This window comes from Perognathus longimembris, chromosome 13 (genome assembly GCF_023159225.1).
Source record: "Perognathus longimembris pacificus isolate PPM17 chromosome 13, ASM2315922v1, whole genome shotgun sequence".
Taxonomy (NCBI): Eukaryota; Metazoa; Chordata; class Mammalia; order Rodentia; family Heteromyidae; genus Perognathus; species Perognathus longimembris.
Genome location: NC_063173.1, coordinates 22,802,302 through 22,821,284, shown reverse-complemented (window position 1 = coordinate 22,821,284; position 18,983 = coordinate 22,802,302). Strand labels below are relative to the sequence as shown.

The 18,983-nt window shown below is 33.3% G+C and overlaps 1 protein-coding gene across 28 annotated transcripts in view; it reads left to right on the top strand.

Annotated features, from left to right (window-relative positions):
- The window catches only part of Sox6 (SRY-box transcription factor 6), a 538,528-nt gene that overhangs the window by 295,498 nt on the left and 224,047 nt on the right, over positions 1-18,983 (top strand). For all 28 annotated transcript variants that reach the window (XM_048360339.1, XM_048360343.1, XM_048360350.1 and 25 more), the window contains one exon: positions 15,858-15,947. In XM_048360339.1, coding sequence (XP_048216296.1) covers positions 15,858-15,947 — 90 coding nt within the window. The remainder of the gene's footprint in view (positions 1-15,857; positions 15,948-18,983) is intronic.

Below are 18,983 nucleotides of genomic sequence, written 5' to 3'. Positions count from 1 at the left end.
GGAGTATCAGTATTATTTTTTCTTTAAATATTTGGTGGAATTCACTTGGAACTTTAATTTGGGAGATTACTAATCATTTCTTCAATAGATATAGGCCTTCTAAATTGTCTATTTGCTCTTCTGTGAGTTTTGGCAAATTGTGTCTTTCAAGCAAGTGGTCCATTTCATCTTGTTTATAAAATTTATGATGTTGAAATGTTAATATTTCTTTATTATCTTTTATTATTCATAGGTTTTATAGCAGTACTGTCTTCTTCATATGTAGTATTAGTAATTTGTATCTGCTGTCATTTTTTTAGCTTTCTTAGAAATTTATTCATTTTATTGATTTTTCAAAGAACTAGGTTTCAGTTTGTTGATTTCCCATTTCCAATTTCATTTACATCAACTCTAATTTATATTACTTCTTTTTTTCTTGCTGTTAGTTTGACTCGTTCTTTTTCTAATTATCTAAAGATTACTTGGTTTGGGGTAGATGCTGTTATTTTTCCTCTAAGCACTATTTTTGGTATCTTCAAATTTTGAGAATTGATATTTAATTAATTAATTTATTTATTTATTTATTTTGGTCAGTCCTGGGGCTTGGACTCAGGGCCTGAGCACTGTCCCTGGCTTCTTCTTGCTCTGCCACTTGAGCCACAGTACCACTTCTGGCCATTTTCTGTATATGTGGTGCTGGGGAATCAAACCCAGGGCCTCATGTATACGAGGCAAACACTCTTGCCACTAGGCCATATCCCCAGCTGATATTTTAATTTTTGTTTAGTACAAATTATTTTAAAGTTTATTGTGAAATTTCTAATTTGGACAAGTGCTAATCCAAAGTATTTTCAATCTTCACATATTTTTTAATTCTTCTACTGATTTTTTCTATAATCCTACTGTGGCTTGAGTGTAGACCTTGTGTGGTTTTGGATTTTTGAAACTTGTTAGCTGTTTTTGAGAGTTAAGTATACATTCTATTTTGGTGAATGGTCTATATGAGTTCGAAAATAATATGAAATCTGCTGCTGTTGAATGAAGTAGTCTAATCATGTTCACTTATGTTCAGTTGACTAATGGTGTTGAGTTCAACTATGTCCTTGCTGATTTTCTACCTGCTACATCTGTTCATTTTCTGATTGAGTCGTGTTAAAGTCTCCAATTCTGATAGTTGGTTGATTCCTCTTAGCAAATTTTGCCATAACATATTTTGATGCTGTGTTGTTAGGTCCATATACATTAAGGATTGTCATATTTTTGTAATATCCCTCTCCCCCTGATAACTTTCCTTAATCTGAATTCTGCTCTATTTGAATTCATTACAGCTACTTCCACTGCTTTTGATAAATTTTAGCATGTCATATTTTTTCTCTCACATTAAAAAGTGTATTCTCTAGATAATATATAATTTGGTTTTATTATTATTTGCTATTACTATTATTAATACTATTATTATTACTTCTCTTGGATGTTGAACTCAGAGTCTGGGCACTGTCCCTGAGTTATTTTGCTCAAAGCTACAACTTGAGTCACATCTCCACTTCTGTGCTGTGTGTGTGTGTGTGTGTGTGTGTGTGTGTGTGTGTGTGTGTGTGATTAATTGGCGGTAACAGTCTCACTTTTCTGCCTTGGTGGCTTTCAGTGGCAATCCTCAGATTTCAGCCTCTTGAGTAACTAGGATTACGGTGTGAGCCACTGCTGCCCATCTTAAGTTGCTGTTATTTTTAATCCATTATGACAATTTAATTAGTATATTTAGACCCTCCATGTTTGCATTTTTCATATAGTTGAATTATTATAAACTATTACTGCATTATTCTGATTTTGCCTTTCTTCCTATTTTGGCCTTCCATACTATTTCTTCCTTTTATAGCTTTATTTGAGCATTTAGCTCCTTTTTTTAGCCCATCAGTTAAGCACCTACTTATTTGCTAGAACACATTATAAGTAACTTTTTATAAAGTATTGTTATTCCCCTTCCTTCTGGCCCTTGTCACATTGTGGTTACTGTTTTTTCATGTAGCATAAATATTAAAAGTGAAATTTCCTCTGGTTTTTCATATTATGTATAATATGTAGTCTAATATCATTATTACTGTTATATACTAGGCCAATTAAGAATAAGTAAAATATTTTATCATATTTATCTATTCATGTTCTTTCTTTATTTACATTTTAGTTTCTGACATATGTTATTTTCTTCTTTCTCTCTGAAGATCCTCCTAGACATTCAAATCAGGTTTCCTGAAAACACATGTTCTTAACTTTGGTTGGTGAGAAGTCTATTTTTTACACTTTAGTTTCAAAGTGTACTGTAAAAAATTTAAGTGACTGTTGTTTTTCCTTTCATCACTTTTAAAATTTCACTTGAGGGCTGGGAATATGGCCTACTGGCAAGAGTGCTTGCCTCTTATACATGAAGCCCTAGATTCAATTCCCCAGCACCACATATATAGAAAATGGCCAGAAGTGGCGCTGTGGCTCAAGTGGCAGAGTGCTAGCCTTGAGCAAAAAGAAACCAGGGACAGTGCTCAGGCCCTGAATCCAAGGCCCAGGGCTGGCCAAAAACAAACACCAAAAAAAGAAAAAACAAAACAAAACAAAAAAAGGAAAATTTCACTTGATATACTTAACGCTTTCAGGGTGCTGTGGTTTGACTATGTTGCTCAAAATTCATGTGTTATAAATTTAATCCTCAAGGTAACAGTATTAGAGATAGCTACATAATTAGGCCATAAGAAAACTTAAGTCATGGAAGTGGGATAGTTATCTCAAGAGTGGCTCCTGACTTAAAATCTGAGCTTGTTCTTTTTTCCTGCCTCTGTTGTGCTTACCTTGGGATGTCTTCTGCCATGACATAATGCAAATGGTCCTCACCTCCAGGACAGCGAGCCATATAGTAACTTCTGTTGCTCATAAATTTCCCAGACTATGGTATTGTTATAAAAGCAGCAAGTGAGCTAAGACACATGTTTTTGAAAAGTCAGTTACATACATTAGTTTGTGTTCCTAAATAGGCAGGGTGTCTCACCCTCCCTGCCTTTTGCCTTCTGCTATTTTTTTTTTTTTCCTTTTTTCTCTTTGGTCATGGAGTTTGAACTCAGGGTAAAATCAGGGTCTGGGTTCTGTCCCTGAGCTTTTTCCCTCACGTTTAGTGCTCTACCACTTTGAGCCAAAGCACCACTTCCAGTTTTCTGTTGGAAGATAAAAGGCTCATAGGCTTTTCTTCCTGGACAGGCTTTGAACCATGATCTCAGCCTCCTGACTGGCTAGGATTACAGATACTCCCAGCCCTCTTGGTTTCTTTTAAGATTTTTCTCATCTTTGATTTTATGGTGTTGGAAATGATATACTTAGTTATATTTTTATTGATATTTATCATGCATGGCATTTTATGCACCTCTTATATCTGTGGTTTGATGTCTGACATTAATTTGAGAAGATCATATTTATTGTTAGGATATTCTGGGCTTCTTCAGTTTTTTCTCCCTTTTCAGTTTTAGAGATTTTTTTTGGTCAATATTTTCCAATACTTAGAGATTCTTTCCATGTCTGATCTACTAATGAGCCATCAAAGTTATTCTTTTATATCTGTTATAGTGTTTTGGAATTCTAGCATTTCTTTTGTGATTTCTTATTAGAATGTACTTATTAAATTCTCTATTTCAATACATTGCTTACTTTTTTCATTAAACCCAAAGCATATTAAGCATACTTTAAAACAAACCTAATTTAATGTTTCTAAAATTCCTACCGTATATCTTTCTGGTTATAATGCTTGTTCTGTTTCTTCAAACTCTGTGCTTTGCCTTTTATTAGGTCTTAGAAATTTTGATTGAAGGGGGTAGACATGATTAATTAGGTAAAAAAAAGTCTGTTTTTATTTTAGTGCCTTTATTCATGCAGTAACAAAGTATGGGAGACGTGAAGATGCATTCTGTGGTCTTCTTATTAGATCTCAGATTTGGGGGGATTCTGTGCCTCTTGACTGTGAAATTCACTATATTTCTCAAAGATTCTCTCCATAGGCAGGACAAGATGCTCCAGTGATTCAAACTTGTGTATTACCTTTCCCCTAGGGTAGACAGGGCTCTGATTAAACCCACAGCAGGTTACTATCTGGTAAAATATTTTCTTCTGATGGCATCACTTCTTTTGTCTTTCTTCCTCATGGTTTTACTCCTGATGTCACTGTAACTGACTTTGGTGCCCTGGATGTTGTATATACATGTATTGGAACTAGGAAAGGGAAGGGGAATATCAAAATAGAGAGAAAAAGGATAAAAGAAAAACCAATACAACAGCAATACTTACAAAAACTATATGCTGTAAACCTACTGTACAACTCATGGGGGAGAATGGAGAAGGGGGTTGGTGGGCGGAGGAGTTAACAAGTTGGATAAGAAATATACACACTGCCTTAAGTATGAAACTGTAACCCCTTTGTACATCACTTTGACAATAAATAACTAAATTTTTTTAAAAAGAAAGAGATATTCTACAATGTTTGAAAGCAGCTTCTTTTCCCCTACCTCTGGCAGTAAGTAAAATAGTATTTTCTCTCAGAATAACAGTAAGGAACTCCTATGGAGTAAAATAGAAGTACAGAGGCCCTTTTGTGACTCCTGGAGTTTTTATTACTCTCAGAGTTGTTCACATTTAGCTTCCAGCAATTCAGCAATTTTCATTCTAGTTTTCATACCAAGTACTGCTTTCCATGGAAATTTGTTCATGAGTTTCTGTTCTTAGATAATAGTGTGATTCTTCATACTTATCTCTCTGGTTTTCCAATATGTGGACAGCAGTTTACTACTTGATCTTAGTTCAATGATGGATCTGATGGATCAGTTTTTCAGTTTATTTTCACTTATTCCTAGGATACAATGATGATTTGTAAGCTTTGTTTGTGCTAGATTAGAAAGTGAAAGTCTACTGTATATATCTCTTGTTTCTTTTTCTTATCTTATTTCTCTGCCTAGTATCACCAGGATAATATTGACTAGAAGGGAAGGTACACATTTTTATCATGTTCCAGAACTCAGAGGAAAACATTCAGTGTTTTATCATCAATAAATATATTTGCTAGAAGTACCCTTTTGTTCTTAGATTGTTAAATGTTATTTACTTTTAAAGATCATTAATGGGTATTGGATAGTAAGTGCTTTATGTTTATCTAATACAATCATAATATGATTTTTCACCTTTGTTGTGTTACATTGATTGGTATTTGAATTTTTAAGGAACTTTGCATTATTAGAACAGGTCTCATTCCTTTTTCTGTATTGTTATAATTGGTAATATTTTATTTTTGTTTTTTATGAATGGTTATGATAGAAATCAGCTCATGTTTTTTTGGGTAATACTTTTTATCAAGTTGTACTGGTTTCATAACAGGAATTGGTTAATGTTTACTCTATTTTTACTGTCTGTATGAGTTTACTTTAAGAGTGATATTGTTTCTTCCTTGAATGTTTGGAAAAATTCACCAGTGTAATACTTGGGACCTGGCATTACTTCAATGGGAAAGTTTTGAGTTATAAATTCAATTTTATAAAATACAAGATAATTTTTTTCTATTGTGATTTATGTAGTTTACAGGAAATTTTCTACTTTATCTAAATGTTAGCATGAAGTTCCTATATTAATCTTTTATTATTAACATCTTCACTGTCATTAACATTAATAATTTGTTTTCTCTGTGCTTGAGACAATATCATGTACAAATTAATCGTCTACTTCTGCTTTTGAGTATAAAGGAGGAACTAGTACTAGAATTAGCCTCCTAATAGAAACAATTGGAAATGTTGATCATCTATATTTGATAATTTTTTTTGAATAATTACTTTTTTATTGTCAAAGTGATGTACAGAGGGCTTACAGTTTCATATGTAAGGCGGTGGGTACATTTCTTGTACAATTTGTTGTTCTTGTACAATTTCCTCCCTCATTTCCCCTCTTCCCCCCTCCCTCTTTAAGGAATTTGAAAACAGAATGCATGATAGTCAAGATACGATGTTGGGAAATGGTGAAGTGAGAGTATTTTGGCTTCTGGTGACATTTATCAAACTCTTATAGAGGGAAAGGAAGCTGAAGCACAATAGGGCAGTCTTGCTGAGGTGAGCATTATACATAAGAGCTGGGGGAAATTGTAGTAGCTTAATTGATAGAGTGGATTCTGAGAGTGAAGGGAGCTATCCAGACAGAAGGCTATAAAAATTTCAAGCGTTCCCTTGGCCATTGGCTGGATGCTATACTGTATGTAAGTAAGATGTGACTACAATGTAGAGGTCAGAGTAAACTTTCAGGGCTGACACATTATTGGAAGGCATTTAATTTCCAATTTATGATAGTGAAGTGTCTTCACTGAAAATTTGGTAGAGACTCTAAATGGCAACACCTTTTGGGTAGGAATATATAGACCTAAAGATGACTTTATGGACATCATAACAGTTTTTTTGTGGTTTGAAAGTCTTAAAAAGGATCTAGGTGATCTGTGAGTAAGTGAATTAACACAGGAGAAAGCTTGAAAAATAATTCCAAACACAAAGCTATGTAATAGACCTACATCCAGTATTCAGTAAAAAGACACATTTAGAGGCAAGAAAATATGATCTATAAGCAGAGGGAAAAAGCTAGTCAATAGAAAGATATTCAGAAATTACAGATGATAGAATTAGCAGTTCATGACTTTAAATTACTACTATAAGTGTATGTGTTTAAGGACTTGAAGGAAAGTATAAAGAAGAGAAACATTTAAATAATAAAAACCACATAAACACCTAAGAACTGAAAAAAGTAATACTTAGAAAATATAATTACAACTGCAGATTAAAAGAGAAGTAAAATTAAAGATAGTACAATAGAAATTATTCAAGTAGAAGTACACAGAGAAAATGCATGTAAGGGTGAGCAGAGCTTCAAAGGCTGTGCCCTGTTTTAACTGGAATCTCGAAAGAAAAACATTTAAACATCTTTGAGGAAATAATTGCAGAAAAATTTCCACATTTGTTTTTAAAAGTGTCAAGATCCTCTTCGTTCTTCTGTCCATTTTTTTTGGCTTCATTCACTCTTTCAGCTGACAGGCTTTCTGTCTCTGTGTGTGCCAGAGGGTTGGTCATAACAATTTTATGTCCACATGCTTATAGCTCTCAACTGAAGATGATGGAACCTTTCTAGGTAGTCCCAGAAAGGTATTCGCATGCGGCAAATTCCTCTTTGGGTGGCTGGAAGAAGCAATAGAAGGTAAACAACAAACTGTAATTGACAACTCCTTCAAGGCTAAAGTGACAGTCAGAAATATTTCCCCATAGAAGACACAATAGACACACAATAATTATTTTAATTATCCTTTCCACAGTCTAATAGGTTTTCTTAAAGAAGCAGTTAAATATTTATTTGGGAAAATAAAACCACAATAAGTAGTTATAGATCCCAAGAGCAGGAGCAGAAAATAGGGTATGAAGATGTCATGAAGATTTATATTCTAGCAATATGGACAGCCATAGTTCCTAGTGAGATATTTTTATTCCACTAAGAGTATGGCTCATCTGAAGGCCTTCCAAAACTCAAGGCTGAATATCCACTTCCTATACATGAGAGTTAAATCTGTCTTGAAAAGAGTTACATTTTGAGCTCACAGTGGCTACATGCTTGTTTGGTTTTTACTCCACCACTTATGTCACAACTCTAGTTTGGCTTTTTGATGGTTATTTTGGAGCTGAAACCTCAAAACTTTTCTGCCTGGGTCTGCTTCTAACTGGGGTCCTTTGAATCTCAAGGCAACCAGCTACCAACGCTGTTAAGAATACCATCCTTTTTCCTTACTTGGTGATATTTAGGAAAATAAATATTTTTTTTCAAGTTTTTTAAAATTTTTATTTGTTTTCCATTTCTTCATTGTTAAAGTGATGTATAGAGGGTTACAGTTTCATATGTAAGGCAAAATAAAAATTTTTTTTGGTCCAATAGGAACCTTGATAGTATATTTTATTTTATTTTTAATTTTTTTCTTATTTATTGTCAAAGTGATGTACAGAGAGGTTACAGTTTCATAAGTTAGGCATTGGATACATTTCTTTTTTTTCCTTTTCACATGGTTCTTACATTATTAAACATGCTCTCTTACATTTATTTATATATATTTATTATCAAACTGAATTACAGAGAGGTTACAGTTTCATACATTAGGCATTGGATACATTTCTTGTACTGTTGGATACCTCGTCCCTCATTCCCCCCTCTTCCCTCCCCCTTTCCCGTGCCCCCCTCCATGAGTTGTTCAGTTCATTTACACCAAACAGTTTTGCAAGTATTGCTTTTGTAGTTGTTTGTCTTTTTTTTACCCTGTGTCTCTCGATTTTGGTATTCCTTCCAATTTCCTAGTTCTAATACCAGTATACCCGGTTTCCAATATACTCAGGTAAGATATAGAGAAAGTGTAGGTACAATCACAGGAAGGTGATACAAGAAGATCATCAATAATAGAGGCTACAATTACATATGGCACATTGAAAGTAGTTACAACAATCGTTTCCATAACATGGAGTTCATTTCAGTTAGTATTATCTTATGTGTTCATAAGGGTATAGCTATTGGGCTCCTGTGATCCTCTGCTGTGACTTGCCTAAACCTGTGCTAATTATTCCCTATAAGGGAGACCATAGAGTCCATGTTTCTTTGGGTCTGGCTCACTTCACTTAGTATAACTTTTTCCAAGTCCTTCTATTTCCTTACAAATGGGAAATGTCATTATTTCTGATAGAGCATAAAATTCCATTGTGTATACGTACCACATTTTCCTGATCCATTCTTCTACTGAGGGGCATCTGGGTTGGTTCCAGATTCTAGCTATGACAAATTGTGCTGCGATGAACATTGTTGTGCTGGTGGCTTTAGTGTCTTTTGGATAGATACCCAAAATGGGGCTGACCCAGCAGCCCCACTTTTGGATACATTTCTTGTACTGTTTAAACACAACGTAAAGGAAAAGGAAAGAGGATGGGCAGGAAGGCAAACATAACTGAATGTGTGTATACATGTATGCATATATATGTTTGTATTTGGTGGGGATTATTGAATTTATTTGTAAAAGTTTGATTTTTTATCATCTCTGTCCAGTGAATTAGTGTTTGATTCCATGTCTGAAGGAAGTAATCATTGTAAAATTATCCATTTTGCATTATTGGATACTACATTGTAGAGACTATAAAACTGATATTTAAATAGTGGCTAAATCAGTCATCTCAGTAAAGCAAGCACCAAACTTCAGGCAGGGCTCTGTCACAGAACTTTTTAATTTCTTCAAAGCTGTCAGCTTCCTTATTTACTGTCCTTCCTCACCAAGACTGGGATTCCCTCCCTCCCTCCTTCTCTCTCTCCCTCCCTCCCCCTCTCCCTTCCTCCCTCCCTCCCTCCCTCTTTTCCTTCCTTTCTTGCTGGAACTTGATTCTAAGGCCTTGCATTTATTAGGCAGGCACTAAGCTATATCCTCAGTGGTATCGTCCATATCTTGATTCTTGTATCCTCATGTCTGAAAGGAGGGTGTTTATCTTAATAATCATTAGAATGTATTCCAGCTTCAGCAGCATAGGCTACAACCAACTGAATCCCCTCTGTATGTTTTCTTTCTTTCCTGACTTGGCATTGGTAGCAGTCATGCTTTGGTGCATATGTGAGAGGAATTTAGTTTTGCATGATTCCTCTGCTAATGTTTTAGGAGCTAGGAAACCTAAGAAAGCAGATGGAAGAGACACCTTTTAGCTGTTCACATAGAACATCGTGACTTCCGTGAATATGTCAAGTACCAGTTGTTAGGAATGCCTATGAAAGCGTTAGATAAAGATAGTACTGAAAAAAATACTTCACCTAACATGTTCATGTCTTTATGCACATTTTTGGCAGGTTTCAAATGTGTGGCTTTTTCTTTATGAAAGTGACAGAATCTTCTACCTCACAATTCTAATGATATTTGTAATACCTCTCAATGTCCCTCCCCCGCCCCATACACACACACATACACACACACACACACACACACACAGAGCCACACTCATAGCATATTGTTTAGTAAAGTGGTTGTGGAATTACCATTTTTTTCCTGGAAGGAATGTATCTGATTTAATGACCAAATCATTTTAAGGCAGCACAACAGAATTTTACAGGAACTAAATCTATTTCTTCATACCGATCATGCATGTTTTACTCCAGCATTGAATCATTAGCATGTTTATAATGGTTCTAATTTAGCACAACATTTTCTGAATTTTATCCTTGAGTCATTTACAAATTGTTCATATTGAGTAAACAAAGGAAACAGATTGCATTTTATACTTAGTAATTTATCTGAAAGAAGAGGGGAGGGTTAATTGTTTTAAAGTTTTGGTCTGTTTGGGGAAGTGAGCCTGCTTTTTTCATTGCTAGGCATAAAATGCCATTTCTCATCTTTTTGGAGATGGGGGTGCTGTGGAGGAGTAAAATGAAAAATTAGGACTAGGACAAGATTGGCCACTCCCAGAGGGGAGTGTGGAGCAAAAGGGGAGCTGGCACGAGATTATCCAAAACAGTTGGTGCATTCCTTAATGATCAAGTGCTTGAGAAGTCCAGTTCTTCCTGGCGGAGCATCTGTGTTGATGTTTATATCATTGCCCCGCTGTATGGGAAAGGCATGCTTTCTCTTGCTGCTTGCCTAAAAATAGGATGGGCTATAGCATTGTATGAGATATTTTAAGATAGCAAAAACATTTAAGAGGTTAAAGGTTTGACTTTGGGATCAAAAAAGATCAGCGATATAACATATAGTGTTCTTTGCAGACTGAATTTTATCTGGTTTATTAGTGATTTGGATGCCTGCTTAGGAACGTTATTTTAGGTTTATTTGGTGCAATCTAAAAACCCACTCTCTTGGCTTTTCTGTCAGCTCCAAGCATGAAGAGCAAGCCTGAAAACAGTCACTATTTTTACCCCCTTGTTCTTATTTGGAAAATCAGTTGTTTCATTGTGGCGAAAAGGAGGGGGAGAGCAGGGCTAGGGAGGGAAAGAAAGAGGAAAGGAGACAGAGAAAAGAGGGAGGGAGTGAGGGTAGGAGATTTAGAGAGACATTGAAAGAGAGAGATTGAGAGAGAGGACAGTCATCAGGGAGCATGCTTTGAATGTTACAGTGACTTCAAAATAAAACTGGCACATTTCAGTGTCTAATTATTTTTAGTGAGCTTGGAGGGTTTTAATTAAAATTTAAGAGTGCTCTTCAAGCTCTCCAAGCTCCAATTTTATCCCACTGTATTGTGGAGCACTTGCCACTGTGGAGAAATGTACAGTAACTGGCATGTGCATCTCCCTGTCCCTAATGAAAAACGTGGGTAGATGATCAGGGGGAAGATAAATATACATCATCAGATTTAGTTGTAGAACAAAGTCATGGGTACTTTGATAAGTTATCATTGTTCATGAATACACAGAAAGTTTATTACATCTGAAATTTAGGATTCCTATGGTGAAAATAAAAAGGTATGGTTTAACTATTGTTCTAAAGATTAATGAAGCCAAAAGAACTCTGCATACAGGGAGAGAGCAGTAATTGTATTTCTCACTAAAATATTTGAAAAATATTTTCTATGTGGTGTTTCTAATATTTTAGCATTTCTGACTTTACAATCACATTGCGGTAAAAAGAATGATAAATATCTACTGGAAGGTAAATTGTTTTAAAGTACAATAAATATTTTTTTGCTATTCTTTCCTCTCCCTCATACTTAATTTTAATGATTCACTTAATCTATTTGACATATTTTACATATGTAAAATATCTTTACTTTGTGCAGAATAGGAGTTAATAGTGATTAAGTTTTGTTTCCTTTAATTTAAATGTATTCCTAAAATATTGTTATATAGATTAGGAAATAAATATCCCACACTCGCACTTTAAATTTTTCTTATGCTATAAAAGAAAATTACTAAGCTATAATAAAACTTTCTTGACTTACCTAGCCTGAAACCTAAGTACTTAGTAAGCAGAAACCCTCCAATCTATTATGCAGAAGAATTAAAAACAATAATTATTGTATCTTACTTTGTAAGCAAGAGTTTCAGAGCAGGAAACTTAAACATACAGTAACTGTGTAGCACAAAATTAACTTGTACTGTATCAAAACTTTATATCTTTGCTTCAACTATAGAAGAAAAAGTCTAATTTTAGATTTTTTTATTGTCATTTAAAAATCATCATTATTTATTGAAAAATTGGGCAAAGTGAGTTTAAAGTTCTGCATTTCAAAGTTCTGGCATTTTATGGAATGCTAGCTAAATATGGAAACATTATAATTTACATTTATTTTCATGTGTGCATATATTGGTGATATTTTTGTGCTGTGATTTTGTGATTCTTTATCTTAATTCCAAAAGACATGAAGTTCCTTGTTTTCAGCTGTAAACAACCAATCACTCAACTTAGGTAATAACGTTTATTCCATATTGTCTGTTTGTTGTAAGGTTGTGGACAATGGTAACTCTATAAGTTGTTTTCAAATCAATTAAATAAAACATATATCTGTGTAACAATCCAAAATTATCTAGGGAACATTTATTTCTTTTTCTTTTTCTTTTTTGAGGCATATACTTCTTCTACGTTAAAGCCAGTCTGTTTCATCTTAATCTGTATATATATGAAAATCTGGCCTTCTTACTTATGTTTTTATTTTAATTGTTCCATTAAATAGTTATACAGAGGTTACAGTTTCTTGTCAAAGAATACAGTGCACAATGACACACCTTCCATTGTTTCTTCCTTCCCATCCCTACCCTCAAGGTACATAGTTGAATTTTTATATAATGTATTTTCTGCATTTTCTCACCCTACCTCCCTCTTTTTGTAAAACCTCTCTCTCCCCTCTCATTACCCTTTCTACCCATACCTGGCCTTCTTTACTTATTTTCATCTACTGGTTTCTAAAGTTGTATTAGATTGTAATAAGGCGAAACCTCTCTAAATGTTTTTTTAATACCCTTACCTCGATACTAGTATAAATTGGTCTATTTCTTAATGGAGTAGGAAATTTGAAAATAAAACTTTTCCTTTTAACTTTATGCTATTACATATTTCCTCATTTTCAGTCAGCAACTGTCCTTAGGGCATATCCAGTGCTTGTGACAAACAGCTTTGTCTTGCTTTTTCCCTTTTTACTTGCTTTCCATTATAGCATGGAGAGTGCTCAGCACCAATCTTGCTACATCCTTAGAGATTTGGCAATCAGATAATCAGGGAAGAAAGCTGGGAGTTTTTCAAGAGATTTTCTTACAGATTTGAGTATTCTTGGAATCTCCTAGAATTAAGATTAAATGTTGATTAGGTGGTTTATAGTGACTTTTATTGTCCTGCACATAAACTCAATCAGTAGTTGTTACTAAATATTTTCATGACTCTAAAGCAGATATCCCTCCCACCTCTCATTTTTTTTTCTAGTGAAGTGGGAACGCATGTAGCTAGATTAACTCAGCATTACAGTAGGATTAATTTTTTAATAGAATGTAAAATGCTTTGAAGTTGTTATCCATTTTATTATTGAATAGCTTTTTTGTAAAGCTGTGTCTACATGGCTTGATTTATATTTGAAGTGCGTGTCCCTCATGTCCATATTGTTTTATTTTTTCCCATGAAGTGTTATCATTTTTTTTCTTGGAGCATTGAAAGAGTTCAAATCTATTTATAGAAATAACAGTTATATTTTAGTCTGTTTTACATCTACTATGTATCTAGTATATATGGGTAGACTTGTTCTGACTTTTGTGACCATTATCAATGAATTGGGCTTTTGTCTTTGACTATTATAACATGTTGTCAACTCAAAACTTGAGCAAGAAATTTATACTTTGCATTTGAGTCAGTAAACATCAGTTTATGCACAATGAATGTATGAAAGGTTAAAAAGCAAAGGAACAAAATTAAGTAGCATATGAAAGACTTAACATATTTCCTTATTAATCTAATGTTATGTTAATGTTTCTCAGAAAGTCAAGCCTTATTTGAGGAAAAAAGTAATCTTTTATAGGCATATCTTTAAAGATCTTTTTGGCTTAACTCTTTATGGTTAATTTTCTCTGTTTTGTGATTTTATTATCAAAACAGTATAGGTATAGAACAAAACATAAGCCTCATTTCTGAATTCGAAATAAAAGCATCAGGAGATCATTTTGACAATTAAGTTCAGTCAGACAAAGAGACATGTGGTCCTACTAGAAGGTCACCCAGAATCTGATTTTGAAACACAGATGACCACTTGTTAAAGCCTAAGGAATGACCAGGAAAGAATGGAAGTAAGACACAAGGAAGACAGGGAGGAAAAAAAGGAGAGAAGAAAGAAAGAAGTTAGGAAAGAGGCAGAAAGCCTCCATTTTATAACAAACTCTATATTTAAAAAGAATTCCAGTTTCCTTTATAGCCAGCTAGTATGGTAGTTATTCATCAGCCATTTCATGACCCAGATCTGGACTGTATCCATTTCTTGATCAATCACATCCAAATATTGTTTTTCACCAATACTTTCTAAACATGTAATGCTCTTCTTATTTCTTATGCAGTGATCATGGCCTTTTACTAAAGCTTATCTGGCTTTTAAAGCCTTTAGAGTCATCTTGACCTGACTGTCATTCTGAAAAACTCAAGGAGGATTTAAAAGCTGGAGGGGGAAAAAAAGGGAAAAAAAATGCTAAAGAGACAGTTGCTGAGAGCAAGAAGGCATTTGGATTTGGAGTAACTGTTTTAAGTATATATATTAAAAAAAACTTATCAGAATTTTGACACTCGGAATGTGAAAGTTTAAGATGAGTATGCTTTACAGTTAGGATTTAGTATTTAAATCTGCATTCCCCTTTGAGAATGTGGACAATTTGTTAAGACTTGGGGCTTAAAAGTATATAAGCAAACAGTTGTGAGCAGTAGCCCCTGTTTCTGTTGCAAATCCATTTGAGGAGATAGAAAAATAACTCATAGAGAAAATTTTGGCAGTTATTAGAACTTTCTAATCTGTGGATCTCTGTAACCTTTATGAATATTTATAGAAACAAATTTAATTACTTCTTATAAGCTAATATGTTATTCAGCATTGCAGTATGGTGAGTAATTTTTAAGTAAATATTTATTTAATAAAATTATGCATTACTTTTTGTGTAAAAGTTTTAGCAGTTTTCACTACTAGGAGAAAGGACATCTTGATTTTTTTCATTTTAATTTTGCTTTAAAGTATTTTACAAAAGTCAGATTTCTTTTTAAGGACTAAAAAAGTAACTAGTAACAGGTTGATTGGCAAGATCTGTCATGATTCCATGCACATTTGCTTAGATTTAAAAACTTAGCTGAATTAAAAGGAATATCGTTTGAACTTCAAATAGCAGAGAAAACTTTCCTATCCCATCAGCCTAAGAAATGATAAATGCTGCTTAAATATTGATGGATTGCAATACTATGCAAAGGTTACTGAGCATTATTCTTTTACCCCCATGCAGTAATTTAAATTATCTTCTCAGAAAATAAACTCAGTTGTGTTTCATAATGGAGTAATACAGTTGTCTATGTACCAGAGTCAAAGCAACAGCAACAGAAATAGCTCTACACACTTTAAACGATTGTTTATTATCTTTAAGTAGTTGTACAAGGCAGATGCCATTTTACGAATGCAGTTTACTAATAGAATGCGTATCGATCAGTGTCACCTCCTTCAGCAACCTCACCTTAATTTTGTGCTGTATGCAATGAATATTTGACTCTATTCTTTCTTCCTCCTTCATTAATCTTGTATACAATTTTAAATGAGAAAATTACTCCATAATCTCACTTTCTGAATATATGATACTCACACATTGTAATACTTACTTTTGTATTTTAATAGATTCCTCCTGCATGGAAAAACTACTTTCAAAAGATTGGAAGGAAAAAATGGAAAGATTAAATACCAGTGAACTTCTTGGAGACATTAAAGGTACAATATAAAGATTACCACATATATTGCTGCACAGATGTAATTTTGTATAATTATGTATTAATTGATCTCTATATAACACTAAATTCTTACCTCTAACACTTGGTTAAATATCAGAAGGTAAATGTATAACATGTCCTTGAACTTAATTCATTGCCATGTTTACAGAAAGAAATTTCTATCCCCTCTTGTTACTATTCCATAAATATATGATTATAGTATATACAGCCTCATGATTTACTTGATGCAGTATATGACAAAGAAAAAATATATCAACAATGTACAACAGTTTAAAGATATTCTTAATTTTCCTTCTAATAATAATAATAGCTTATCATAAATAACGAATACTTGAATAATTTGAATTTCTTTTGATCAAAAGAGGTTACTTGTTATGCCTTTAAAAAGTTTATGGAATGTACTACATGTGATGAGGCTTCCTTGCCTAAGTTTACACTTTGGCCCTGTCACTTACATAAGTAGAAAACTGAATTTTTCTGTATTTTATATTTCTAATCACTAAAATGAACATAATAGTACTTAGTTCATAGACTCGTTAAGAGATTTAATAAATCTAAAGTTATTAAAACTATATGTCTAATACTTAAGAAGGTACTTACGAGTGACAGAAATATGTGACGTACTGGTTGTGGTATTAATGTCTGTAAAATCAGAGTGACTAATCTCAAACAGGTTTCATAGGACTTAGCATTTCATGATCTCTGCCTTAGAGAGGACTTCTTTACATTTTTAAATTAGTCAATTACATAATTTAGTTTTGTGAGATTGAGCCAGGCACGTGCTGGTAATTGCTATTCAGCATATCTAACCTACATACGTCTACATGTTAAGAAGTGAACAATCTATGTCACAATTAAGATTATCAGTCAGTAAAAAACTGTATTTCTTAATTACTCAAACTCTCTCTTGTTGACTAAGTTTTGGAGACAAAGTACTGTGCTCCTAGTTTTCTGAATAAAGACGGAAACTTATTCATTTGTTCTATTAATCAGTAGTCTTATTTACTCTAATAATTTGAGAATTTATTTAGATTAGCTTTCTGAAAAGTTGGCTCTTTTGGCTATCTAAAGGCAGCTCATCCATTGAGGAGACTCTCTATTGGTTGTGGATAGTATCTCAGTGAAGATACAATTTGGCAAAAAGTATCTCATGAAAATGTTAGTTTGGTCTTACTGCAGAAAATTGGGTAATATTTGGGATATTTTCAGCTCAAATGAAGAGAAAGGAAAGTCATCCTTTTGCTGATGAATAATTAATAATTCATTACATTAACTAGTACAGTTTCAAAATCAAATGAAAATTGAATATTACTTAGAATTTCAGTGCTTCTCTTTTGTACTCACAAAGGCCATTTGCTATTTTTGAAAAAAAAAAAAAAACCCTCAACTTATAACTGACGGGTAGAAAGAGAGTCATTAGTGACATATTCTCTATCCAGCTGCAATAACATGGTGTGTGCTACTTCGCACGTCATTCTGTGTTTTCCTCCCTTTCCAAAGTCACTGGTTTTATAACAGAGAACAGAAATGGTTTATGCAAAGGCAAGCTTTTGCCAGCAGGAATGATAGAGGTCTTGCTTTTTCTTAGTAATGTAGAAGCTAACATTTTATTATCTTATGACTCAACATCGAGTTTTTATATTTCGGGGTATATTTCCCCACATGTGTTTCATCTTTTTTTTTATAGTTAATTCTAATTATGAATTTTAAGTCCAAACAAATGTATACATTTTATATGCACAAAATGCATGAAGTCAGACACTTGTGGTATTTTGCTTTCCAATTCTTTATTTTTTTCTTCCTTGATTTCTTTATGTGATGCACTTATCATGTGTTACTTTGACTTTTCTGAACATAAAAGATAATATTCATACTGAATTTCACATGTTAACATTCTGTATTTTTGTCTCTTCCATTTTACTACTTGGTCATCATATATATTGAACTATAACAATGAAAAGCTTAATTAAAGTGATAGATAAATAGTTTGATTTAACTGCTGTTAAACATTTTCATTTTAAATGAGATAAGGCCAATTATTTTTTATTAATTAGTTATTTTTATTTATACTTATTGTAAAGGTGATGTACAGAAGTGTTATAGTTACATAAGTCAGATGAAGAATGCATTTCTTTTTCAATAATGTCACTCCTTTCCTCACTCTCTCCTGCTTTTTTCCTCCTGTCCCCACTTACAAGTTGTATAGTTCATTTTCAACATGGTGTCTAGTGAGTGCATTTGTCCACCTTTTGTTCCACTACTTTTGTGCTCCTCATTACCTCACCCCAAACAGATAAATGAGCAAACAACACAAAAGGAAAAGAAAACAAAAATAGCCTCAAAGAAAACAAAATCCCTTGTGTCTATTTCCTGCAGTTCATTTTGATAAATATTATTTTATGTGATGCACACAGCTATTGTGCCCTTGTGATCCACTCCTAAGAATATCCTCCTTTGGTTTCACTCTGTGTGAATGGATAAGTCCAATCATTATTCATTTAAAATTACTACCATTATTCTGAAACTTAAAGCAATCTATTCACTTGAAGTGTTTCAGCATTTACTATTGTAAGCAATATCAGTTTATTTAAATAGGTCTTCACTTTTGCCAGATTACAAAATACATACATTTATTTGTAAAATGAAACAGAAAAATTACATTTATGTTTTTCTACCCATATTTTACTGTATGAATATATATGTTAAAATCATAAAATTAGTATATCCCTTTACTATCCTTTTTCCATCTTTCTTTCCACATAATGATATGCTATAGATTTCTCTGAAGATTGAACCCAAGGCCTTGAACATGCTAGGCAAGCATTCTATCCTGGAGCCACACCCCTTCCCTCAATTATTGTTTCTGCAGGAAACATGGCATAAAGTAAAGTTTTCTATAATTTAACTGAATTGTTTATTTAACATTTAGGTTGGCCAATTTTTCCTTTAAATGGCTTGTCTAGTTTTTACTAGTTTGTAGGTATGCTTAATATATATTTTAACAGTATTAAATTCT